Source organism: Eschrichtius robustus, chromosome 9 (genome assembly GCF_028021215.1).
Source record: "Eschrichtius robustus isolate mEscRob2 chromosome 9, mEscRob2.pri, whole genome shotgun sequence".
Classification (NCBI taxonomy): domain Eukaryota; kingdom Metazoa; phylum Chordata; class Mammalia; order Artiodactyla; family Eschrichtiidae; genus Eschrichtius; species Eschrichtius robustus.
Window position 1 is genome coordinate 27,576,937 of NC_090832.1, and position 27,204 is coordinate 27,604,140.

General features: G+C 39.2%; 1 protein-coding gene across 2 annotated transcripts in view; it reads left to right on the forward strand.

Moving 5' to 3' along the window:
• MAP7 (microtubule associated protein 7) overlaps positions 1-27,204 on the forward strand; it is a 161,377-nt gene that overhangs the window by 109,632 nt on the left and 24,541 nt on the right. For both annotated transcript variants that reach the window (XM_068550958.1, XM_068550959.1), the window contains exons 4-7: positions 14,754-14,917; positions 15,721-15,838; positions 19,489-19,599; positions 25,071-25,184. In XM_068550958.1, the coding sequence (XP_068407059.1) occupies positions 14,754-14,917; positions 15,721-15,838; positions 19,489-19,599; positions 25,071-25,184 (507 nt within the window). The remainder of the gene's footprint in view (positions 1-14,753; positions 14,918-15,720; positions 15,839-19,488; positions 19,600-25,070; positions 25,185-27,204) is intronic.

Sequence of the window (27,204 nt, forward strand, 5' to 3'; positions counted from 1 at the left end):
GCGTGATGGCTCAGCTTACATTTTACAACTTAAAAAATACCAGGAGAGTCAGCATGTGGTTCTTTTTATGTGAACAGTTATGAGACTGTGCACTGCTAGGGCACTCACTGCTTTCCACGTTGAAATAATGCTGCTGTTGAATTTATAGACTGATGCTACCAATGTGCTGCCAGGAAAAACACAAGACCTGTGCTGAGGGGTCTGATTTTTCTTTTGTTATCTAAGGCCCTTGCAAAAGGTTAGCAACTGCAGTATTTGCCACATAATCACCTAGAGAGCTGGGTCACAGGACTAGCTTACCAGGAAGCCAAGATCCGGGCACTCAGCAGTCCTTGTCTTCCAGAACATTGAGCAAGGATATTGGTGCCAACTCCTCCTTTACTTTAATGTCCATTTATGCAAAGTTGCTAAAACAGGATACTGTCCTTATGTGCCTTGGAAAGATGAAATGTCTAGTCGGTGTGTCTCAGTGTTTCCAGAGCGTCTGGATATTTTAAAACCAGAGCTGAGTTAGGTCGCCACAATCTTTCCAGTGGATGGCCTATAACTTTTCTAAAGTTCTACTGCCTTTTGTAAAAGTTAATGTTTCACTTGGAAAACCCAACCCCATACCCCATCTCTGATTATTTGTATTCGAGAATCCAAACTTGTGAAATTCACTGGAAGCTGGTTTTCAAAAGTCTGTTGACATTGTTTCCATTCTTTGAACACAGGCCTCTTTCTCTCCCTTGCCATCACGGTCATGTGAGGTCATTTCTTTTGCTGCCAAGGTTTTTTCAACACAAATTTCAGTGACTTGCTGGAAGTCAACAAGCTGCGTGTTTCTGTGTTTAGAGTTTGCACCCAGGCTTGAAGTTCCCTGCCTCTGTCAGGTCTCCCTCGGGCTGGTAGGTTCTTGGAGAACAGGGTTGCCTGTGGGCCTGAGGGGGGGGTCCCTCTTTGCTTGGAGTGCTGTGCAGTCTGGAGATCTTTCTTCTGTGAACTATGCCCACTGTTCCCTAGTAAAGGTCAGTTAGACAAGTGGATCAGAACTGAGAGGGAAAGGCAGAGCTACTAAAGCAGGAAGAGATTCCAGGTGAGCGTAAGTATTTACACTCTGGTTTTGGATCCATCCAAGCAAAGATAAGCACTTGTGTCCTCTCCCGTCTCCACCCCATCCCTGATGGGTTAGGTTTCCCACTGTTAAATGTCTCCTTTGCACTGCAATGCGGATTCATATCTGCCTGAGTAAAAGTAGCTCCATAGGGTGAGGAGACTACTCCTTTATAATGTAAATCCCATCACGAATTAGCTTCTACACCTTAACTCATACCTTTCCATTTCGGTTTCTTTGTCTTTCAAATCCAGACATTATTAGTTTTTTTTGTAGAAAGTATAAATATGCTAGTCACACAAAAATCATTTCCCTTCTTATGCTATAAAGTTGTATAGCTCTGAGCCTGCAGATTCTCCCTACAAGTTAACTAACTTTATCTGTTGTGTGGCTGGGTTTCTTCTTAATATGTGGCCCCATTTTAATTCATATCGATGATGTAGAACATGGCTTATTAGTTTATATATTTAAAAACTCTATTTGCTAGGTATTGTGTTAAGAAGATGAATAAAGGTTGAGACCCAGCCCTCCAGGGCTAGCTACAGTCTAGTGGTGGGGAGGCGGGAACAGATAAACACACAGCAATTCTAATAGAGGGTGGTATTGAAGGGGTATGCACATGGGGCATCAAGAACCCCACAGAAGGACCTAACCCAGCCTGAGGATGTCAGGGGCCACCTGAACGTCCAACTAGAGGATGAAGAGGAGTCACCCAGGGAGCTAGAAGAGGTGGGGACTGTAGAGCATTGACGCAAGACAGGTGGCAAAAGGGCATCTGGTAACAGACCCAACCTGCTTATCAGATTCTTATATGGGTCAAAGTAATGTTCAGATTATTGTATTATCCTGTGGTCACAACTTTGCTTTGTTGGTGAGCTAGCATATCATAGACATGGTTTTTCTTTCTTCTTACCCCTACCATATTTAATACCATAGTTTTCCTTCTTTTTTTTTTTTTTTTTTGACCCCACCACTCGGTTTGTGGGATCTTAGTTCCCTGACCAGGGATTGAACCCGGGCCCTTGGCAGTGAGAGGAGTCCTAACCACTGGACCGCCAGGGAATTCCCAGTTTTCCTTAATTTTGATCTTATCTCTTTTGTTGTTGACAGTCATAATTTTAATGAAATACATTTTTATCTATCATATTTCTATTTTATTTTACTCATTTTTATTTTTTTCTGCATTATTTGCATTTTCTTTTAAAATTTCTTTTAAATTTTGGCCTATTCTTTTACACTTAAGCTGTCAGAGTAGAAACTAATCTTCATAAATACACAAATAAACATACATGCACACGTACATTTGTAAAAGAGTCATCTAAAATCTAGCATCTAATTTAAGCTGTGCCTTAGAATACATAAGGGTGATTTCTAAAAAAATTTTAGTTCTAAAAGAAAAAGTGCAGCTGATAAACTACCCATAAATGTAAACTGTGCTTTGCAGAAGCTATGATGGGAGTAGAATAGTTTTTTAAAAAAAAAGGTGGGAGGGGTGGGGGAAGGACTGTCCCTTAATAGCAGGTCTTTGGGGTGTGCTTTTTGAAAACACGAAAGCAGTTGATAATATCAACTATTATCAAACTTTCAAACTTTAAAGCTTTCCAAGTTAGAAAAAAACTACTTTCCAGAAATTCCAACAAAGCAAAGTTTAAAGTTATTGGCCAGTGAGATTGATTATTCACTGTTGGATGTAGGTTGAAATTAACATTGAAATCATTAAAGATTTTTTTTTTTAACTTATTTATTTATTTATGGCTGTGTTGGGTCTTCGTTTCAGTGTGAGGGCTTTCTCTAGTTGCGGCAAGTGGGGGCCACTCTTCATCGCGGTGCGCGGGCCTCTCACTATCGTGGCCTCTCCCGTTGCGGAGCACAGGCTCCAGACGCGCAGGCTCAGCAGTTGTGGCTCACGGGCTTAGTCGCTCCGCGGCATGTGGGATCTTCCCAGACCAGGGCTCGAACCCGTGTTCCCTGCATTGGCAGGCAGATTCTCAACCACTGCGCCACCAGGGAAGCCCAAAGATTTTTTTTTTTTTGTAATCCACATTTTTAAAAAGCAAGTTAAAAAGAGGGAGAATAAAGGTCTTTGTTTTGGGTTGCATGTCATGTTTGCATTGTTTTGCAAACAGGGAGGATCTATTAATAATTTTCTGTAGGATAAATTTCTGAGTCATGCTTTAATGCTTTATGGTAGGATTATGTCATGCGGCCTGCTCTTTCCACATTATCCTTCAATTTATCATATAAAATCAGGCATAATTCTTCAAGTATGGGACTGTTCTGTTTGTTTGGTTGAGCATATGCACTCTGAAAGCTTTATTTTTCTGCCTTAAAAGGTTTTCCCGTGAAGAAATCTCCTCAACCACTCTATTTCATCTGATTCTATTCAGGCCATTCCTTCAAACTTCGCTCTCTTGACTTCTGCATCTTTTTTACCATCTCTCTTCTAAGCTTTAATTTTGGTTTTTTTCGTGGGGTAAGTGGGGGAATTGTATTTGTAATTGTACAAAAAAGGAGGGTTGTATCATGGTTTCAACCCTCCTTTTTTGATAATATGGGTTTCACATTTCCAACTCACTCATAAGGCAGTAGATGCTTTCCTGTCATCTGAAACTCAACCTCTATACCAGCGGTCCCCAACCTTTTTGGCACCAGGGACCGGTTTCGTAGAAGACAATTTTTCCATGGGGGGGCGGTGGTTGGTTGGTACAGGCGGTAATGCGAGCGATGGGGAGCGGCAGGTGAAGCTTTGCTCGCTTGCCCACCCCTCACCTCCTACTGTTCGGCCCGCTTCCTAACAGGCCTCGGACCGCTACCGGTCCGTGGCCCGCAGGTCGGGGACCCCCGCTCTATACAACTACATTGCCCATCAACTTTCACTCCAGAACACTCCTCTGAGAAGTTTCTGTGTCTCGGTCAATTGCACCAGCATCCCCCTGCCCCGCCCAATTATCTTTCCGCTATTTTTGATGCTTTCTCCTGCTGCTGGAGGCACTGGCATCATTCTACCAGCCTTAACTACCGCATCTTTTACAGAATGACACGTGGTGGCCCAGGGCTATGCACTGCCTAGTCTCCACTTGGACCTATTGAGCCGCTTGTAAGTACCAGTGGTCAGTCTGGACTCAGTCTAGTCCTCTAGCTGGGGCTTCAGCTACCTCTAGCCTGGTTTGTAAGTGGAATTTGCCACACTCACTATCCCTGAATCCATTTAGTCACAAGACCAGCAGGCCTCTGTCTTCAACATAGGTCTCAGATCCATGCCTTTAAATTTGCTGCCTCTGCTCTCATCCTAGTTCAGACCTTAGTAAATTTAGATTTTAGTTACCCAAAACTATCTCATAGATGTACTTCATTCCTCTAGCTCGGTCACGGTTAGTACCAGTCCTTCTTTTTTGAAGCCTTCCTGGTTTTTATGATCTTTCCCTTTTGGAAACTCTCATTTTCTTACTCTATATCTTGCATAACCATCATATTTTAGCTCACATTCTAGTGCTACTTTATATGCTACTGAACTTTTTCTATTTGGACTTTATAGAACTTTCTGGTTGTATATATTTTAAGCTTTTAAAGGGTATGGCCATGGTTTTCTAATTCTTTTTATCCCAATACACAGCGCTAAATATAAAACAGACACATAATAAATATTTGCTGATTTTCCTGATTTTACTCAAGCCTTTAATTACGTATTAATAATATTCATTAATAATAATAATGTTTATTGAGCACTAACTATGGACCAAGCAGTGTTCTAAACACTTCACTCTGTATTATCACATTTAGGTGCAAATTAACACAGTGGTTGTACTTTTTGTTGTGTGGGCCTGCCATAGTTGCTGATGTTAAGTTATTTTATGGACTGTCATTTATTTTATTTTAAAAATGCATTGTGATAATTTAGCTCAAGGGAGGAACTGAATCTTAAAAAATGGGATAGTTAATAGACCCTTTTTTCTTTCTGCCGTATCAGCTATTTAAGCGTATTTTTAATATGTACAGGGTCACCAAGATCAGTGTTTACATTCTTCAACAAGTGGTGATTCTGTTAAGTAGAGAGTGGTCCCTATGCTTCAGACGCGCGTGGTAGATCTTCCGAAGTTTCAGAGCTGGGCACATACCCCGCTCTCATGTGGAGGAAGAGCTATTCTGCTTCCTCCTGCACAAGCAAGGTACATGGGTGCTGTACTCACTGACCATTTGACACAGAAGCAGAGGGTAAATGTAAGTGTTGGAGCAGATTCTGATATCGTTTTGAGAAAATTCTGTGGCATTGACCATTTGTTAGCCTTGGAGTCCATTAAGAATCTGTAAGAACTTGGAATAGATCCTGGTTACTAATTTCTCTTCAAAAACATCTACAAGAATCAAAGCATGTAGAATTTATGCAATAGTATAAATTTTTGACTTGAGATAGTTTAAAGTAATACTAACTACCACCACCACCTTTTTTTTTACAGCTATTTCCTGCTGTTTTAATTCACATATTCATTCACCTAATATTTGATGTGTGGTCACTATTGAGCCAGGAACCCTGGGGCTCTTAAAGTGAAAGATCAATTTTCTAACCTCCTGGAACTTACATTGCTATGCACTCCACCTGGAATGTTTGTCCTGAGAGATGCATGTAGCTCATTCTCTCTCCTCCTTCAGATATTGTTTAAATGCCATCTCTTCAGTGAGGCCTTCCTTGGCCATCTTACTCAAATTTGCAGCTCCCCCAAACTAGTACTCTATTTTTCTCCACGTCACTGTCAGTATCTAAGCATGTATATATTTTATTTGTTTGTTGTCTGTCTGCTTTCACTGGAATATAAGCTTAATAAAAGAAAGGACTCGTGTCACTTTTAAATTTCTATAGCCTAGTACCTAGAATAGTGCCTGGCACATAGTCGATGTCTAACAATTGTTGGTTGAATGGTAAATGAGTAGTAAATCTGTATGTTTCAATATAAGTAGAGGTGAATGCAGCAGGTATACTGCAAATTAGTTAGACATTACCAAATTATCAGGTAATACCCACCCTTATAATAGTCCACTCAAACAAGTCTGAAATTCTTATTCTTAAGCACTTTCTCAGTTAGACGAACGAGGATACAAAGCTAATCTATAGAATAGTTGTGCCTTAAAACTGCTTGGTCTTCATATATGTTATGAAACTAATAGTCCTACAATATGTTGACAAAGTCAAAGGAGTATCTAAGGAATATTTAGCAGACGAATAGCCTTCTGTGTTTAGGAAGACATAAGGTTTCCCTTTTTGAAGGTGATACAGATTAAAGTGTGAAGTATTGATGCGAATGGAGTCACATTCCCAGCTGGGGGCTTTCTGAGAGTCTATAAAATCATGGAAGCTTATCAGAGAATTGTATGATTGACTCATAGCTCATGAGGAAAAAATAAACTTAATCAAATCTCTCATTCAATTCATTCATATTGGGTTTTATAGCTAAGTTCAAAGCTGTACAGGAGATCTATCATAATGTATTATATTAGAAATAACAATAAGATAATATGAAAAGGATTTTGACCTTCAATTAAACTATTTTTGCACTGTTTCTCAGATAATTTCACCAGACTTCCTTGCCCTTCCACAGCTTTTCTGCTTTGCTTCCCTCCCCACCCTTCCTACTCAGTGTGTGTTGTCACCTCGGGCAGCAGTGTTAATAAGAGTGCAGTCAAGAGATAAATGATCATTGTAAAGCAATTATACTCCAATAAAGATGTTTAAAAAAAAAAAAAGAGATAAATGATCATTTCAACCTGGCTTAGAATGTTCATCTCAAAAATGTTGATAGAGAGGTTAGAATTAATTAGTAAACAACCAGTGATGACGTACTCTGATTAGCATCATAAGTGAAACTGTCCCTGGTTTTACATTTCACACTATTATCATTGATGGATAGTCATTGGTTTTAATAAGACTATCCACACACCAAAAAAACAAAAACAGACTTTGGGAAAGTCTTTTTTTTTTTTTTTTTTTGGTGGGGGGAAAGTCCTTCTAATCCAAATTTCTAGTGGATAAAACTTTGACAGATTTGTGGTCAACCATGGCATCTGCTCTCCTAAAGTTGTCACTTAATGAATAAAGTGTACAAAAGCTCCCAAGGCCTCCAGGCAGGTTATGAACAACCCAAAGGATGTGAGTACATGTTAGTGGGAGGAATTCGGACAGGAGCACATACCAAAGCACTGCATCATGAGTCAGGCTCAGGACTGGAAAGAATAAATGCTTGTTGCGGGATGGATTAGATAACTCAGAGACTGAAGCTTTGACATAAGGTGAATCACTGTGAATAAGCAGCCACTGTTTATTTCTCCCAAGTTGACTTTGCCTTTAAAGCTGACAATTAAAAGGTCTTAAAGCCTTAAAAGTAAATGGTCTTTTAAATAGACGATGACGAAGGCCAAGAGTGACATTAGAAGATCAGGATCTTCACATTGGATGAACACCTTGTCCCAATCCAGAGGAGGAACTTTAGTCATGGGGAGGTGTTCCAAATTCTGCCTTTTAGCATAATGGTTCCTCGTTTTCTTCTAGAGTCAGACAGTCCAGAGTTTGGATTCCAGTTCCACCACTGACTAACTTTGAGACATCAGGCAGGTTACTTCACTTCTCTGTGAATAAGTTTAATAAAATAAGTTTAATAGCAGTGTCTACCTCACTGGCAGCTATGAAGGTACTGCCTGTAAATCACTTGGTGTCAGCATAAAGAACTGAGCACACCTCACCGTGGTGATGGTGGTGATAAAGATGAGGATGGCAGGTCATGTGACCCCAGAGACTGATTCTAGATGCCTGGGATTGGAGAAACCTAATGTTTCTGAGCTACAGAGAGACAAAGATAGAGGGGTGTTTGTGCTTCTGGTCTAGTAGGCTGGGGCTCAGTAAGACAGCCAGGGAAGAGGATGGCAACATTCTATGAGGAGTGAAAGTGGATTAGGGTCAAGGCAGTAACAAAAAGATTCCAAGGACAACCAGTGCTCTGTGTGCTTTAGCAAAACTCCGTTTATTTTAGCTGAGGCTAAACCCTCCTTTAAGCCTAGCTCTGAAGATAAGAAGTCCTGACACAGTATTGCTTTCCTATCTCAAAAGAAAGGGTCTAGATATTTCACAAGTATAAGCACCTCAGCTCTGTCCCAGCACCTCAGTCCCATTAGTCTACCGCTATGTCAAAGGAAGAAGGCAAAGTAGGAAGTCCCCTAGGGCAGGAGACACAAGTGTTGTGGGTATCTGCAGGGTCATCCTTATTACCAGGCAGTTCTCCAGTGTAATATTCAAATGAGAGGAAAGTAGAAACACAGTTTAAATGACTTGTTGAGAAGGCTTTGAATTAACACTAAGGCTCAATGTAAATCACTTTGCTTGGAAGTCATATAATCCTTTATGTCCTTAGCTCATTTATTCATCATACTTACTTTTATCATCTGCTAAACTAGACACAGTTTTATATGGGGAAGAACTCAGTAAGAGCAGAGTAGTTACGATCTAGAGTACAGGTAGGAGTCTGAAGGAGCTATGGGAGCGACTTTGCCACCAGAGGAAGGGCCATTTGACCCAGGACTTGAAACATGGTTGAAGTTTGCCAGGTGGGAAGAGGTGTTTTGGGCAGGGGGTAGCGTGTAAAAATGTACATGATTATACGGTCAATCTAAGGAGTTGAACTGGGGAACAATGGGGAGCCAACAGGTTTTCAAGCAGGACTGTGACATCGGGTTTGTTTGCGGTTGCGGGGGAAGATATCTCTGAGAACAGTATGAAGGATGGATGTGAAGAGGAGATAGACTAAACACCAGGAATAAGAAGGGAATGAGGGCTTAAATGCAGTAGAATCGAAAGGATGGGAGAGGAGACACTGAATTCTGATGTAAAATGATGGAGTCAATTGTGGAAGTGTGGAGTTAGGTTGGAGCATCCATGAGGGTGAAATTGAGAATGACCTCGAGGGGTCTAACTTTGCAAACCATTAGGAGGTCATGTATCTGCTATCAGAACGTAGAAGGCAGAGCAGGTTCTGGTTTGAGGTAGGGATGAATATGCAGATATAAGTAAGGTTATGTGATGGATCTGACCAGGAATTCAAGTGGAAATTTTAGGCAGGAAGTTGTGAATACGGAGGAAATAGTATGTGGTAACAAAAAGTACAGGCTTTGGAATCAGAGCTGATTTAATATTTCAACTCTACCTCTTTTAGACCATGTGATTCTGGGAGAGCTATTTATCTCCTTTGGGTTTTTTTTCTTCATGTGATTTTTACTACCAGACAAAATGGGATTATTATTCCCACATTTATTACAATTTTGTTTTCATTTGCCTGATAGCTATTTGTTCATTCATTATTTTTTTTGACACTTTGTTTTAGGTTTGTTTCTTTTAAACTACGTAACTGGGTGTTTTGTGTTTTGGCCTGGTCTAAAAGTCTCAATCTTAACTAATAGGTTTAGTTTTATTCCTTTTAGCTTAGTTTTATTCCTTTTAAACTTTGGTTTTTTTCCCTTTTTATGGTAGGGATAGGGTTGGTGGTGTAGAGGTGTAGGCGTTGGTTTGATGAAAGTACTGTTCATTCCATGATTCCCCGTGTTAATTTAGAAGTTGTGCTATAATTTTCCATACTATTAGTGGTTACCTTTTCATTCCCATTTCTTCATTATTAAATAAAATTAATTAGTATTTCCTACACAGATGCTCTTATTTTTCATTCCACAGCCCCCCTTCCCAGGGTTGATTAACCAAGTTAAGCCGTTTTTTTTTTAAAATTAATATTTAGCACAAAAAAAAGAAAATCAGTGTTTTCATACCAACATAAAAATGAAATTTATTTGAATGTAAGTAATCACAATAATTATTGAGGTAAAGCACAAAAATTAAATTTTTAGCCTTCAAAATCAAAACAGAAAGAAACCTAATTGTAATCCCTCATATGTCCTCAAAGGTAAAAACAACTGAGTCATGGGAGTGAATTGAAAAAGATCTTGGAGAACATTTTGTACACACTCTCTAACTTAGAAGTCAAAGGGGTTAGCTAATTTTTCCCAGGTCACACAGAATTAGCAGCAGAATCAAGATCCAAACTCAGATATTATCACTTGTCATTTTCTGACTTTTCATGATATTACTGGCTGTTCTGGTAGCCAGTGTTACCAGTGACCTATTCATATCCTTCCATATCCTAGCATGAACCTAAGCTGTGTGTGTTTCAGAGGTTAAGTGTTAACATCGCTCTGTTCTCTGAGTGTCATCATTGGTAGTGGATGGCAGTGGAACACGTTCTTCACCCACGCCGATGTAAGCCTGCTCAGAAGGACCAGGCTGGGCACTAGATGGTCGAATGTGACTGGGACGGGAGTTGACCCAGCCCACGAGTGCACCATCTGGTTCTCTGTCCTATCTGTGTTCTTCCGTTTAGCTGCCTTTTTTCTGTAGCAATAAGACAGGAGTTAGTATAACGATCATAAAGATTCACTCACTATAATTATCTACATGTACGGAGTCCCTACCACATACCTGCCACTGCCCTAAGCACTTTATATGTTACCGCGAGCCCACCTGGCAGCCCTGTCAGGAAGATGGTTCGAGGAAACGAGACCACAGAAGTCACTGCTTGCTCAGTGACACATACTGGGGGGTGGCAGGAGTGGGGGGTGGACTCAGGTTCCTGTGAAGCCGGAGCTTCTACTCTATCCTATACCCTTTCATTTCAAACTCCTTTTAGTACACGAGTCACTGTGTTTCTAAACAGAGTTCAAATTGATGGCGAATTTCCCCTTTGTGTGGCACTGACATACTGTTACAGTGTCATTGAAGAATAATCCTGGTGGCAGCAGCTCAGGGATGGGACTGGGTTGTTAAGGTCCAGGGGCCACAGTGGATTTTCATTTCATTTTTATTTTATGATCTCAGAGTCCAGGAGAAAATGATAACTTCACAAAAGTAAAGGTTAATGATATTCATCACAGGTTCTTTTTTGGGACATGTTATTCTTTTATAGAGCTGCCTCTATGAAATTAGTGAATGTTAATGATTTAAATACTGAATGAGTTGTGTTTGTCTGTTCAGACTGCCATAACAGACTACCATAGATTGCATGGCTTAAACAACAGAACTTTATTTTCTTACAGTTCTGGAGGCTGGAAAGTTCAAGCCTATCAAGGCTCTGGTAGGCTTCAGTTTCTGATGAGAGCTCCTTTCCTGGCTTTCAGGTGGCCGCTCTGTTCTCACGTGGTCTCTCCTCTGAGCGTGAAGAGAGAGGGAGAGTGAGCTCTCTGGTGTCTCTTTTTATAAGGACAGTAATCCTATTGGATTAGGTTCCTACCCTTATGACATCATTTAACCGTGATTACCTCCTGAAGGCCCTATCTCCAAATACAGTCACATTGGGCATTAGGGCTTCAACATATGAATTGCAGGGGGAGGGGACACAATTCAGTCCATAGCAATTGTTGATTTTTTTTCTTGCGTTCAAAAGTCTCATTTCTTAATGAGAAAATACAAAACATTGATATTATCTATCATCCACAGGGAATATTTTAAATAACTAAACCTCTTAGAATAAGTTAACTTTCAATTCTTATTAAAATATTGACATATTTTATGTTATCCTTCAGTTTAAAAGATTGCATGGTCTGTATTTGGTAATAATCCTAGCAGTCAGCAGCATACTCTGCAATAATATGAAGCTATTGTTTGCTATTTCACCATTGTTTGCCTGTTCTCTGTATGGCTGTTTAAAGACGACAGTTGTTTAAAAAGGCACTGCAATAGGATCTCCACGTCCTGGTAGAAAATTAGAAGTGGAACTCAGGAGTTTGATAAACAAATATTCTTCCTTTAAAAGATTATTTGGGATAAAACTAATTATTGTTGTACTAATGTCTAGCCCTGTTGTGATTGATAACACAATGTTAAGGGCTACCTTTAATTTTCTGAATTGGAATTATGATGATGACAAATCTGGCAATAATGGCTAATATTTACTGAATGCTTACTAAGTGCAGAGAACTATTCTAACTATGTTAAATGTAATGATTCTTTTAATCCTCACAGTAAACCCATGAGAAGGTCCTATATGTAGCCAAAATCTACCCTGACAGAAGTGAGGCATAAGGAAGTTAAGTAATTTGCCTAAGACCAGACAGTTATGGGTGAATGAGTCAAGAAGTAGTTCTCAATGAATCAGGAAGTAATTAGTAAGACCCTTGGTTATGTACAAGTTGTGAAAAACACTATAGTGAGTGGGAAAAAAGTGGGGGGGGGGGGGGCGAGTCCTTTGCTACATAGAAATCCGAGTATAAGAAATGCTAAAGTTTGTGGTAGATATCATAAGAGCAGCAATGAGCCCTGAAGAGATGAAGCTTCTGGAGAAGACCTTAAGGGCAGTGTTCCTCCATATGCCATCAGTGGATCACTTGGGACCAGAATCACCTGGGAAGTTTGTTTGAAATGCAGATTACTGGGCCCCATCCTAGAAGTAGTAGAAATGAATGAGGGTTGGAGCCCAGCAATCTGTGTTTTTATGAGGCTACTGCCTTAAAGGATGGATCTGTTTGGATAAAAAAAAGGATAGCAACTTTCCCAGCAAGGCAACCACAGGAGCAAAGAGATGGGGGAAAGTATGGTTTGTTTAGGAGCTGCAGTAAGGAGAAAGGTCTCCAGGGAGAATGAAGAGGCCGTTTTGGAGAGCAATGCAGAACAAGACCAAATAAAGATATTAAGGCCAAGTTTAGGTAGGACTTATTTCACTTAGCATAATATTCTCTAGGTCCATCCATGTTGTCACAAATGGCAAGATTTCATTATTTTTTATGGCTGAGTAATATTCCATAGCCTATGTCTACCACATCTTCTTTATCCATTCATCTATTGATATGGACACTTAGGTTGCTTCCATATCTTGGCTGTTGTGAATAATGCTGTCTATCTGTTACTTTTAATATGTGTTCTCAGAGTATTTTTTTTTATTTATCCCGTCATTCAGTAAATATTTATTGAGCACACACTATGTGCTTTTTCTCTGAGTAAACTTTTAACTTGGGCCTGAGAATTTCTTTAAAACCATGGGCTTTTAACATTGGGAGATCAATTAAAGATTGATTAAAGATCAATTTCTTCATGTTTTAGGCAAGAGAAAACTGAAATCCAAATGAAATTGTCCAGATCTCACTATGTGTTAGCAGCAGAGCTGCTGGGAAAACCCAGATCTCTGTGTACCACCCTGAGTGATGTCAGAGGACAAACTTACTGTGGGTTTGTCCTCATCCTTTTCCTTCCATGAAAGTCAAGTCAGTTCAGATCTATTTCAGTAGATATGTCTCCTGAAATGAATAGCTCTGGAAAGATTTAATGGTAGCAGAAATATAGAACCTCTAATATCAAATATTTAGAGGAAACAAAATGTTCTGAATTTATTGTTTTTCCCTTAAAAAGTAACATTTTAATTGATATACCAGGTAGTGTCCTCCAGGTTTATGCTCGATATTTTGTTTGGACACTTTTGCCAACAATATTAATAACTCACATTAAAAATGTGTTTAGCTATCACGGCTGAAGGAAGCATCATATTTTAAAAAGTTTTGTGGGATTTATTTTTCCCTGAAATGAAGAAGGAGCATATATATGTGAAGAAGACAGGAAGCATTCCATCATTGAACCATATTTTTTGAGTTGTATATTTTCATTCAGCTTTTTTTTAAGTCTTACCTAAATAGATTATGAACTCTTCAGCCACAAAGTCAGCTGTTTATTTGATCCCTGACATCCTTTTACTGACTCAATGTGATATGCCTGTGAGGCATATCTTTCATCAACTATCAATCTTTGGAATTTTCTCCCAAATCCTTTTAACACTTACAGAAACAATGCTATGTTGAAACAAATGAAGTCACACATTTTTTTTTTGGTAAATTTTTTTTAAGGTATTTATTTAATTAATTTATCTTTGGCTGCGTTGGGTCTTCGTTGCTGCGTGCGGGCTTTCTCTAGTTGCGGCGAGCGGAGGCTACTCTTCATTGCGGTGCGTGTGCTTCTCATTGCAGTGGCTTCTCTTGTTGCGGAGCACGGGCTCTAGGCGTGCAGTCTTCAGTAGTTGCGGCACGTGGGCTCAGTAGTCGTGGCTCATGGGCTCTAGAGTGCAGGCTCAGTAGTTGTGGCACACGGGCTTAGTTGTTCCGTGGCATGTGGGATCTTCCCAGGCCAGGGCTCGAACCCGTGTCCCCTGCATTGGCAGGCGGATTCTTAACCACTGCACCACCAAGGAAGCCCAAGGCACACACTTTTGATCTGGAGGATATCACATGTTTCAATGAGAGACAGATGGTACTGTGGGTTTGAGGGCATCACATCGCTATCAGCATTGAGATGTGATGCATGCATGTGATGCATGCACTCTTCTGCAATAATAACGTACCAAACTAGAGGGCTGTTCCAGTTCCCAAAGAGTAGAATTCAGTGCATCTTCTTTGGCCTCGTTGTTTGCATAGTACGTTACGCTAAAAATTTAACGGTAATATTTTTTTCCTGAAAATTTGAGAAAAGCAAAGGCCATGGTTGGTTAATTAAAACCAAAGACCCCATCCAGGTTTGTTAAATGTGGGCCGTTTCTACAGCCCTAACTGTTAAGTTTTTCAACCTGCCTGTGTTTGATTTCCCTCATTTTTCTTCCTGAAGCTGCAAGAGAGCTAATCTGGTTAGAGAGAGAAGAGCGGGCCAGGCAGCACTACGAAAAGCACCTGGAGGAGAGGAAGAAGAAGTTAGAAGAGCAGAGGCTGAAGGAGGAACGTAGGAGGGCTGCTGTGGAGGAGAAGCGAAGGCAGAGGCTCGAGGAGGACAAGGTGGGGTGCTGCTCTGGGGGAAACGTGGGACGCTCGTCTGTTTCAGAAGCGCAGCACGTTTACTGTGGAGCTTCCCGTTAAGGCGCTGGGATGCACAGCAGGAATGCCTCAGAGGCAGCGGATTTACAGAGTCATGGTTTCTAGGGAGGTTGTGGTGTGGAAATCAGGTAGAGAATGGTATGATTGTCACTGTTGCCCCAGGACCTTTAAAAGCTCATTTCTCTGGTCTAGACCTATAACGTATTTATGTTTACTTCATCTGTACTGAAGTCTTAAGACTACTCCCAGTAATTGGATTTCTGTAGGGCTTTACCATTTACAAACGTTTCCTCATAGATTGTCTCATTTAACTCTTACTCAATCCTTGAGTAAGTGTTGTCAGTTTTTGTGAAAATGGACATTTAGACTCAGAATAGGTAAGTTACAGAAAGTCATACAGTCCATTAAGTTGTGGGGTTGGGATTACCCACATCCGTAGATTCCAGATGCTGTTTTTAAAATACAGTACCACAGGCGTTTAAGCTAAGACCTGCACTACCAGGCTTATGTGAGTTGATGAAAGCATCACACTCCCAGTAGTAATAGTAACCGTCATTTATTTAAGTACCTGCTGTATGCCAAGCGCTTTATCAACTGGTACCTAATAATTTCAGCAACCCCCCACCCAGGTTGATATTACTCTCACCTTAAGGTGTAGGACTTAGGAAGTTTAAGTAGTACCTCTCACTCCACTCGGCCTTAAGCTGAAGACTTCTCAGACAACCAGGTGAAATCTAATCATCAGCTCCTCTCTTCCCTTTAAGGAACGCCATGAAGCCGTTGTACGACGTACAATGGAAAGGAGCCAGAAGCCAAAACAGAAGCATAACCGGTGGTCATGGGGAGGTCCTCTCCACGGGAGCCCCAGTATCCACAGCGCAGGTAAACAGACAGTAACCGCTCTCAAAAATCACTGTTTTTTTCTGGACAGTACAAGTCACAGTTGCTTTTTTATTCTGTGTTTGCAAAACAAAAATCCTGCGGAAATAATTAAGTTAACACTTAAACGATGCTTCTACTGTTTGAGGATAAGAGGGTGATGGAGGTAAGAAGATAAGGTTCCCTCCCTCCACACAGGCTGATTTTCTCATCCTTTACAAAATTCTTTAAAGAAATGGAAATCTATGCAATGTTTCTAAACAACTGCTTTCAACTCTACATTATTTTAAGTAATTCATTTGCATAAGGGTTTCAGGATTATGGAATAGGTTAACCAGTTTCGTCTTTTTCTCTGGAAGAACCACAGCAATATTGACAATCAGAATCAGTACTATGAGCTTATGTATTCTGACCCTAAAGTATACGCAACACTAAGGCTCTTCAAGAGAAAATACAGATTTCTGAAGCTAGCAATAGTAGATGTCCAAGCAAATGGATGTTCCCTTGTTCTTGAATTGACATAAAATCATACTGAAATTTGGATTTAGTGAAAGGCTTTATTTTTGTACTGTAAATTCAATGCACCTTGAATTTTATATAGTGTGTCAGTTCTTTTTCATTTGTGTGAGTCTAATAAGCTTTTTTTTTTTTTTTTTTTAATTTACTTTGAAAAATCATTGTCTTACATTCTGTCCCCAGGTGGTTTTGTTGAGTCATCATTCACCTTTCTCGATTTAGCAGGACTGGACCACCACTTCACAACTTTTGGTGGTACTAGAAAACGTGGTACAGACATCCTTGTGATTTGCTGATTGCCTGACCTGTAGCTAGCACCTCAGACCCAGGGCCAGTTCATCAATAGCTGAACCATCACCACCTTAGTCATAATGCATGCTTAATATCCTGTTGCATAGACCTAGATCTGGGACGTGGCACAGTGTTTCTCAAGTGTTGATAATATGACTCAGGTGACTTAAAGGTATTGAAATAAAGTAATTACATGTGCTATGTTTACTTTCTTTTTAAATGATCATTTTGGATAAAACCTTAAAAAAATGTTTTTTCATTAATAAATCACCAGGGGTCAAAGTACATCCAGTGTGGCTTTATCCACCCGACCGCCCCATCAGTACAGCTGTTTCCACTTTCAGTTTTAATTTGAATAACTATGGATTTTCGTTTGCTTTATCCTCTTTCATTCCTAACATTCAGTGTATCTTCAATAACCCCTGCATTTAAAAAGATCTAAAAGCATGTTGCCACAACTTTGCAGTGAACCAAATTTGAAAGCGTGTTTTTTTCCCTTGGCTCTTCATGACCCAGTGGTATTTGCTGTGGGGCACATATCAAATCTGTGGTCATAAGGATCATTTACATGTGATATTTCATTCTAGGGATAATTTTGCATATTCCATGCAAAAAAGCTGTCATGGTATATACTTTTATAACCTTACTTATTTTTCTTTTACCTGGCTTCATGTTTTACATGTGCACGTTACACATGTAAACCTGTTACAGATTTTCAAACATTTTTGAGGGGAACTCAAGTTACTTAGCTTTACTTCTTGCTTCCACACTCAGTTCAATATATGACCTTTGTTATTGCCACTCAGAGCAAGAGAAACCAGCGTTGTATTTGTGAGCTGTTGGATAAAATCCTTTTTTATAAGGTTTGTGAATTAGAGAAAATTGCTCTTATACTGGAACAGAGTAGTTTGAAAATAATGGGAATTTGCCAAAATTCTCAAAGGTCGGAATGATCTGCTGAGATCTTGAGAGCAGTGACCAGGTCTCGCTCATTTTGAGTACCCCTTACTTCACAGCAATGCCCAACTTGTGGTAGGTACAACAAACAAATCCTAGAAGTTGAATTTAATCCAGATTAAATCAGTGTGTTGTCTCACTGCTCCCACATCAGCTCGCACTGCTTTGTAAAATTTTATACGTTTTAAACCGATTCTTCATAAATCCTTTTGTGGATCTGTGTTTTGTTCAGAGAGGAAAAGAAAAAGATTAAAAATTCTTATATGTTAAGTAATATAAATACATATTATATCTCCATAATTTTAATGATGCATGATAGGCCTGCATGTAGACACAGTTTCCCCCCAACTGAAGCTTAACATATAAAGCAATATCAGAAAATGTATTGCTATAAGAGCTCCTGGAAATGACTTTCATTTTCCTTCCTTGTGCCCTTGAACCTCACATTTTATCATTAAGATGTTCCTTTTGACATTTTACCCTAAATCTTTCCTTTGTTAGGATTGCCCTAAGAGCCCATCAGTTAAGTGTAAATTTGAGTCAACAGAAATGATGTTTGGTTATTTTCCTTTTAATAATTAAATTGCTTCATGTAAGTCAAGGATACGTCAATAAATAAAAAATTTTTTAATTAAATTGCTTCAACCATAAAGATGAGTCCCTGTAGAAGACAGGAATGTCTGATGTTGGTGGAAGACTTGCTTATCCCCTGCACACTGTAAATAATGGCCCAAAATGGTTATTCTGTGGGGGAAATTTTAACATTTTTACCACCAGGGTTAGTTAGACCAGTGGGAACGGGGTTTGAAGGCCTCTCTCACAAGGAATATTTTGTTTTGTTTTCGGTTTTAGAAGAAGCTAACCATAGAAAATAAAATGAAATATGGCAAAACCCCTTTAACTTTGGCTATTATAGGTCAGAAAAACTCCCTGCATCCTACATAAATATAATGATGAGATTTTTAGACTTTTCCTTATACGCAGTTTTATTCAGGGAACGTGATTTACGCTAGTGAGTGTGGTTATAGCTTAGTTCCACTGTACAGAGAGCAAACTATCAGAGCTGATTTTTGCCTTTTATACAGCTATTATTTCTCTTCTGACTTGAACTTTAAGAATTACCCTAAAATTATCCAACAGCAATAAGAATATTATTAATAAACTTAAAGAGAAAGAATTCTGATTTTCTTTGCATTGCCGCCAGTTTTGTTAGGCAAGTTTGTGGGCTGATTCTACATCTGTAAACCACACTAAACTCTGTGTTATAGGCACAGAGGTGTGGTTATGAGTATACTTTTAAAAAAGAAGTGCTCTGGGGGCCATCCTTTCCACACCTAAAGTGCTTCTTTTTCTTTCTTTTTAATCTGTTTTTCTATAATGAACTTTAATGCCCTGGGTAAAATGACTCTACAAGCAAAGGTATCAGCAGACGCACAGAACCTGGTGTTCTTTTGATTCTAGTGTTTGCATTCTAGCTTACCAGCACTATTACTACCCCATTGTTCACACTTTGGGAAATTATGAAGGCGTTCACTTTTATGGGCCCTTTTTTGCTCCACGGTCCCCTTCCATTATGTTCGTTGCCCTCCGCTGCCTTTCCTTTGGTCTTCCTACATTTGCTGTATTAGAACAATATGCTTGAATTTCCCTAGCTGACTAACTGGTGAGCTGAATAGTTATTTTATATTTTTATTTTCCTATAAGAAAAATGAGTATCATTTCTAGCCTTTAAGTTACCTTTAAAATGTCCACTTAGAAAACTGTGCTATAGTAAAGATCTAGTCATAGAGCTGAAAGCATCCAATCCTAGTTTTTCCTGCCATCAGTGAACTAGGAAATTGCAATCCTGCATGCTGGCTGTCAATTAGCATTATCTCCATTTGTTTTAGATCCAGACAGGCGGTCAGTTTCCACCATGAATCTTTCGAAACATGTTGATCCCGTCATTAGCAAGCGGCTCTCCTCTTCATCTGCAACTTTACTAAATTCTCCAGATAGAGGTACAGTCAAAAGGAAAACAAAAAAAGTGTTCTGTTATTTCCTTAATGCTTTTTTTTTTCTGGATGTTTACAGATAAAAATAAGCATCTGAAGTTGCTTTCCCTACGTTTCTTAAATAGGAAGAAAAAAACTTCCGAGTAAAAAAGCAATAAACGTCTGAGCAGCATTTTCCTTGCGACAAGAACGGTTCTCATTTTAGAACTTGGCTGAATGATTGCATTTAGCAGTGATGAAAGCGGTGCTTCTCTCAAGTTTTTAGTACATGAGTTTACAGCTCCAGAAATCACCCACTTATCTACCAACATGCAAATAATCTTTGTTATGAACATTTATTTCACTTCAATCAGATTTTCTTTGACTTTTCATCTGTACTTGGGGAATTCCAGGCTTTAACTTTCTAAAAGACCTTTTTAAATGATTCATGTTGATAGATTTCATTTTGCTAATTTATTTCTCCTTTAACCAAACCTTTCTTACTGCATTTCTTGTGTGTGCGTGACTGGTTTTCTGGTGTCCATTCATTTAAAGGGATTTGGCCTAACTTCAAGAATATCATTATTTAAGCCTCCTAAAAATTTCAATATTCATAGTCCTCCAATTAACATTTTATTTGAATTTTGAGTTTTATTCATCCCATGGATTTACAGTACATGAATGTTGAGTTACTTATAATATGAAAGTTTTATTTTATATATTTATGTATCATAGAATGAAAAATCAAGCTTTTAAGATAAGCTACTTGTTTTACATAACTAAAATGATTTTAAATTTAAAAAAACCAAAGAATTATTGTGCAATATAAAAACACATACTCTTTGAAAGTAACAAACTGTGGTTACTTTGAGTGCTTTATTAAGAAACTGATTGGTTTTGAAGTGTTTATAGTCTTTAAAAAGAATGTAATGTGTGCATGTTCTATATGTGTGTATGTGTATTTGTATATTTTGTATTGTATAAAAGTTATGGTGTCATTGTTATGTACAATATAATGCGTTGATGTTGTAATTAATCTCTTAAAGCAGTAAATGAACAACTGCCTATTCTTGCCTTTTAACCTAAATCATTTTTTTTAACCTAGTTTGCCTAAATCATTGATATTAGACATGTAGTCAAATTAATGGTCTTTTATATGTTAGAGAAAAGTATTATGAATTGAAGTTCCTTTCATAAGTAGCCTTTATTTTCAAACCAATTCCCTTAAAATAACGGAAAATACAGCATGCTGTTCTTAACAGTTGTGTGTTCATCTTTTCTTTGGAATTGGTCACTTAGCACTTGAATTTTATATTTTTGTGAACGTGGGTCTAAGACAAACTATAACTGGGACTCACGGAAGTTTTCAGTTAAACCTTGGCTTATTGCCTCCTACAATCCCATAGCCGAAACTGGGGCAAGGTTGGGGGTAGGCAGATGGGCAATAAACCAAACAGAGTACTATCCACACTTCTGTGGATTGACAGTGCTGTGTCAACTAGAAATAAGATGTTTTGTAGACTCTGCATGACAATATCTGATTGGATATTCTTAAGTAATTGGATCTTAGAACTGGGAAAAATTTGTTGGTTGGCTCATCTGCTTCAGTTGGGGTAATAGAGTCCCTAAGAGGTGAAGGGCCTGACTTCATATCCTACAAGTTAATCGCTGGAGAAGAGGGACTAGAACAGAGATCACCAGCCCCCAACCCACGTTGTTGCTGCGCTGCATTTGTAGTTCTCTCCTTCATGGATGTCCTTCCTTACATCAATCCTGACTCCACGCACTCTTCCTTTGGGTGAGGTTAAGGGTCAGGGGCAGTTCAATAAGCAGTTCATAGCTGGGGCCAGGAAATTGCCCCTTGAATCATGGTGCAGGCCTATAAAACCCAATGCTAAGCTGGACTAAAAGGATAAGGGGGCGAGCACTAAATTTACGGGTTCCATGTCTCCTCCCCCCTTATCAAAAGAACTGTGAACCAGTTCTGGTCTAACTGACGAGGTCAGCCTGGAAGAAAGATCCGCTTCATCCAGGGGCTCCCATGTGGTCCAGGAAGCAATTTTTTTTTTTTTTTTTTTAAGTTAGGCAGAAGCCTAGCACAGTGAGAGGGCTCTGTCTTTTAATGAGAATAGAAATCTTCTGCATTTGCACTTCTCTAATTTAGAGATTTAAGTAATTTAGTTAGTATAATTTCTTTTCTGCTATCTATTTTTTTAATTGGATTATGCTTTATTATCAAAGTAGAGAGCATTCTTGTCAGATTATTAGAGGCTTTTACAGTCTGCTCATAGAGAGTGTACACCATTACTAGATTGTTTGAGCTTTCTCAGCCCTATAGCACAGGCCTTAAAGCTGATATTAAATTGAAGCTCTGATACTATTAAAGTTGACATTCAGCTGGAATGCTCTGCTGGTTATTCAAAATGCTGGAATATTTCCATACCAGTTGGTAAATCTCCACTTCCCCGAGCTGTGCTTCCCCAGGCCCTACAGAGGGTTATCTACTAGCTCTACTAGTAGAGCTCTACTGGTGCCTTGCCCCACCAGTTTTTAAATATTTTGATCATCACACCTGAATATAGTGTCACATAAACTGATAAAATGCCCGAGTTAAAGGAAACCCCTGATTACCAAAGATTTCTGTAATCACTGCAACAGAGGGAATATTGCCTCTGGAAATTTTTGCATTAGAAATGTGTATTGCATATTATCTTAAACTTCCTGCTTAACCAGCTTTTTTCTCAAGGAAGAAGAATAGGGCATTTGAAAAAAGTAAGAAGGAAATTGGCTACTCTTTGCTGCAAATTAGTTCATACATTTTTTTCCCAGAATCTAGATTAGAGGACATGGTGGAGGACCTAAAGCTGAATCCTGCCCACGTGTTCTGTTTGACCGGAGCAGGGGTTTTTTGTTCCTGTTTTAGATCTAATTAATTGCCATCATATTAAAAAATGTAAGATTTCATAGAACATTTAGGTCAGGATGTGGCAACACTTGCCTGATTTCTGCATGGCACCCATCATCTGGAACTGAATAGTGATTTCCTGCTTGTGAGGGAACAGGGTAGCACAAATATCTCTAATGTTTAGTTGCCTCCTTGGACCAGATGGTCTTTTATGGGAATTGTCAATATCTCATTTTAAGTGCTTAAGTAGGATCAATACTATAGTTGTTTCATGAGAATTAATACCTTTCCTTCGGGAGCTTATCATCTCAAGATCAGGCCCCTCTAGGTTAAAAAAAATAAAAATAAAAAAATAAAGTAACTCTCCTGTACTAACCTTTACTAAAAAGTTACGGAAGAGATCTATTTCTCTCTTGCTTAGAGCATAGTTATGAATGTGGTAGAAGTGGAAACGTTTCTCCTCGCAAAATCTTTCATTCACAGTTCCAAAGTTATAAAACAAATCTCTTTGGATTTGCTTTAAACACCAGTCAAAGAGGGTGTTTAATGATCTTCATTTGAGGCAGATTCTTTGGTTGATGCCTTAAAGAACAACAGAAATAAAGTAATTGAGCTTCTCAATCAAGGGGAAAAAAAGACATGGCTTTTCATTGATAAACCATCTCTGCAGTTCTAAGCCAGTCATCCTACAGAGTTTATCTAAGAAAAGGAAGCATTCACTTCTTCTTCCCTTTATCATCTACTGAAAATACAATTCTGTTGAAGATTTTAATTTAATCCTAATCACTTTTCCCACTGATTTAATTCTCTGAATGTATTCTAATTTTAGGTTAGCCTATATTCTGCTGTTGATACACATACACACACACACACTGCCATACTATAGTTTATAATAACACTTATCCTACTGTGCATTCTACTAACTGTGTAACTACTACAATAGTTTTTATAACAGATCTTTTTATTTGTCAGCAGATTTAATTTAACCGTGAAGACTCTCCCAATAAACAGAAAATCTAATAAAGAATTCACTAATTCTTAAATTCACCAGCACCTTGATCAAAATAGCTACTCTTTTAAAATAAAGTCCGATAATTAAGGTACTTATTGGAGATTGGTACTTCCTTTCAAATAGGAGCAGATATTTTCTACAACAGCCTTTAACATCGGATGGCTTCTATTAACTAAAACTAATTTCCTAGAATTCAGAAGTCATTTCTTTAAAATATAACATATATAAAAAATTATTATAAGGACAGTTGCTCCAGAGACCAGAGGACTTGCACCTGCTGTTTATGGTCAGAACAGAAGTGGCCTTGTCCGGTTTAGACAGTTTGAAAGACTTGTATAAGCGACTTGGAAGTGTATTCTAAAATAGAGATACAGCCCTCCCTCAGTATCCACAGAGGCTTGGTTCCAGGAGCCGCCGCAGATACCCAAATCCTCAGATGCTCAAGTTCCATAGTGAGCCCTCCGCATCTGCGGGTTCTGCATCCGTGGACACCGAGGGCCAACTGTATATTTATTGGGAAATATAAAATGTGGAAAAATCCACATATAAGTCGAGCTGCGCAGTTCAAACCTGTATTGTTCAAGGGTCAAGTGTATATGCTCACTTTATTTTAGTGATATTTGTAGGATTTTGCAAGCTTCTTTCCTGATATCTTTGGAAAGTAGCTTCTATATTTTCATGGACCATCACTGGAAGCTAACAGTATGAGCGAAGTAATTAATTTATAATTAGCATGCATTTCCTAACAGTGGTCTTGCGAAGCCCCAGTACAATTTGGGACTCCACTTCATTGCATCATTTTAAATTTATTTTCTTGATTCTTCACACACCCACTAGTAATTTCTGACATTATGGTTATATTGGATTTTGGCTTTTCTATCTTAATTTTATCTTCAGCTTTACCCTTATCCTCCATCAGAATTTTTATGTTGTTGCCAAACCAGGGACCTGAAAGAACTTGCTTGCTGAATGAGAAAGTCAAAAGAAAAACTTATACAGAACTTTGCATGAGTCCTCTTTCATTTTATTATATCTAATTTCCCCCAGTTGCCCAAGTAGCAATTCATGGAGATGTAGCAAAATTTAATGGAGACCTTTTCTCTATTCACATATTTCCAGTCTTGCATTAAGCTGGCAAAGCCTTTGTTGAAGTTGACATTCAGGGTACTTAGGACGCCTTTTGGCTGAGGTGTGTGCCGTCTCCTCACCGCCCGTCCTGATGAGGGCAGATGGGTTCGACAGACTCAGAGATACATGCCAAACCTGCTGGAAATGGTTCTTCTGTTTTGTTACCTGTTGGATCCATAGGAGGGTGGTTAGCAAAATCTGTGTCCATAAAACTAATACAGAACCTGCCACAAACTTAACATCTTGAAGAGAGGCACCTTATGGAATAGCTGCTCCTTTGAGCGGAGTCCCTCCCGCCCTGACTCTCCACCAGCTCCCTCCCCGGACAGCCTGGTCTCTGTCGAGGTCTCTCTCGAGGAGGGCCGGCGTGTGGGAGCGATAGGGGCGATGCCTTGCACCCCCTCGCCCCTGGAAAGAATGCTTCTAACATCTCACTTATGTGGTGACGTTTAGCTCGCCGCCTGCAGCTCAGCCCATGGGAGAGCAGCGTGGTTAACAGATTGCTGACGCCCACACATTCGTTCCTGGCCAGAAGTAAAAGCACAGCTGCCTTGTCTGGAGATACAGGTAAAACTGTCAAGGTGCAACTTTCTCTGTGAGGTAAAGTCCTCCTTTAGAAGCATCTCTAAGCCGCCCATTTTCATCTAATCCCATCTCAATTTTTCCCATCGTGTGCTTCTCCTCCTCCCGGTGGAATGGCGTTGGAAATGTGTCTGTTGGTGTTGGTTTCATGCCCCTGGTATTGTTTCCTCTGAGCATCCGTCTTAGCGTCTTATCTGGACACCAGATGCCGGGCAGGTAAAGGATGCCCCTCCCTGTGATCAGATGGCTTCAGAGGCGTCTGTCTGTTCATAGTGTTACCAGAAAATCCTATCCCTTACCCACCTTTCTTTCTGCCCCTGCATCTGAGCAGATGATCAAAGGTAGAAATAATTTAATATCTAATACTAATTTGTGGACCTGGGGATAAACTCAAAGCACAAGCCGATTTAAGCATAGCGTTTCATAATGTAGCTGTGGACTAGTCACTTATCCTCCCTGGGCTAGTCTTTTATATGTAATCGAGGAATAGTACCCTTTGAAAACTCTATAAAGAGTTGTGGAGAAGGCTAATTACAGTGTTCTTATTTGTTACATACTTTGAAAATATGTAAAATGTGCCAAGTACTAGTTATTATAATTAGTTATAACTCCTCTACTTTTTTGAAATATAAAACACCCCTGAATGAGCCAATTAGTTTAATGAGAAGTTAGTATAGAGTCTACATCTATGTAGACTCTGGAAAGAAAAATACATATTAGGCTTTTGGCAGTGTCTCTCTCATGGTGAGTTGATTTTGACTTTCCCAGATATCTTTGGGCACAATTGGTGTATCTATGTAACCAGCCCTCATCTTTGGCACGTGGGAAATTGCATAGCCTCTTCATAAAGCTCCCTTTAAAAAGGCTTTGCCTCTGCAAGCCTCTTCATGTTCACTAGCCCTCTTTTTTAATAATAATTCTTGGTGGTTTTATGATATTTTTCATCTGTGGTGCCCAATGAGCTAGTATCAACCCGAATTCTCACAATACCCCTGGGAGGCAGTCAAGAAAGCAAGTGCAGGCATTCCCACCGCCTGCCTGTGGAAAACAAGAGATTGACAATAAGTGACTTATATCAGAGGCACTTAGAAAACTGGTGGACTAAATCTTAAACGTGCTTCTATCCTCGGCACCCTCGTGATGCTCTCTCTACCGTTGTGCGTTCAACTAGCTGGACCACAGGGATCTGTGTTTTCAATAAAGTAACTCTCCTGTCAATTGTCACATTGCATCTGAGATTTTTCTGAAGGAAAAACTACAGTTTATTTCAAGATACTTTATTTTTATGTCCATTTTGTCGTACTTTCATATGTCATGAAAGCTTTTCTTTATGTCCAGCTAATTGAAAAACCTTTAAAACTGCTTTTCAGTCCTAATTCATAGGATCTAAATAGTTTAAGGTTCTCATGCTTCTGAACCTCCACGTTGTACGTTGTTTCATACAAAAGGACTGCCTCACAGCTAAAAAATTGTCTTTCTTTGCTATTTCTGTCATCACTAACTCTTGTCAATTCTTTCACTCTTCCTCTAGTCTCTTCCAACACCATTTCCTCATTTTCCACCCATTCGACTTGCCCAGCTTCCCACCTTCCTTCGTTGTTATGCTCAACCAAGGTGCTTTTTAATCTGCTAACTGGCTCTTCTTTACTTTGCAACTTTTCCATTCTCCTTTTCACAAATTGATACATTTTTGTAATGTATTTTAGTGTGAAGCAATGCATACATAGCCTTTACTTGAGTTGCCTGTTTTATTAATACATTCCTTAGATCATTGTTACCTATTATTGCATTGATAACAGCTTATGTTTAATGAACCAAAACTGTTATGTTTAGAAATTTCCATTTGAAATTATTCATGTAAACGTCTCTTACACTTACCTCCTCAAAAACGTTTTTCCCATCACTTTTATTTTTCCATCTGCTCTCCTTGATTATTTTTTCTTGTCTTCCCATTTTAGTGTCGTCCCTTGAGTTTACCTCATATCCAGTTGCCATTGGCGAGAGG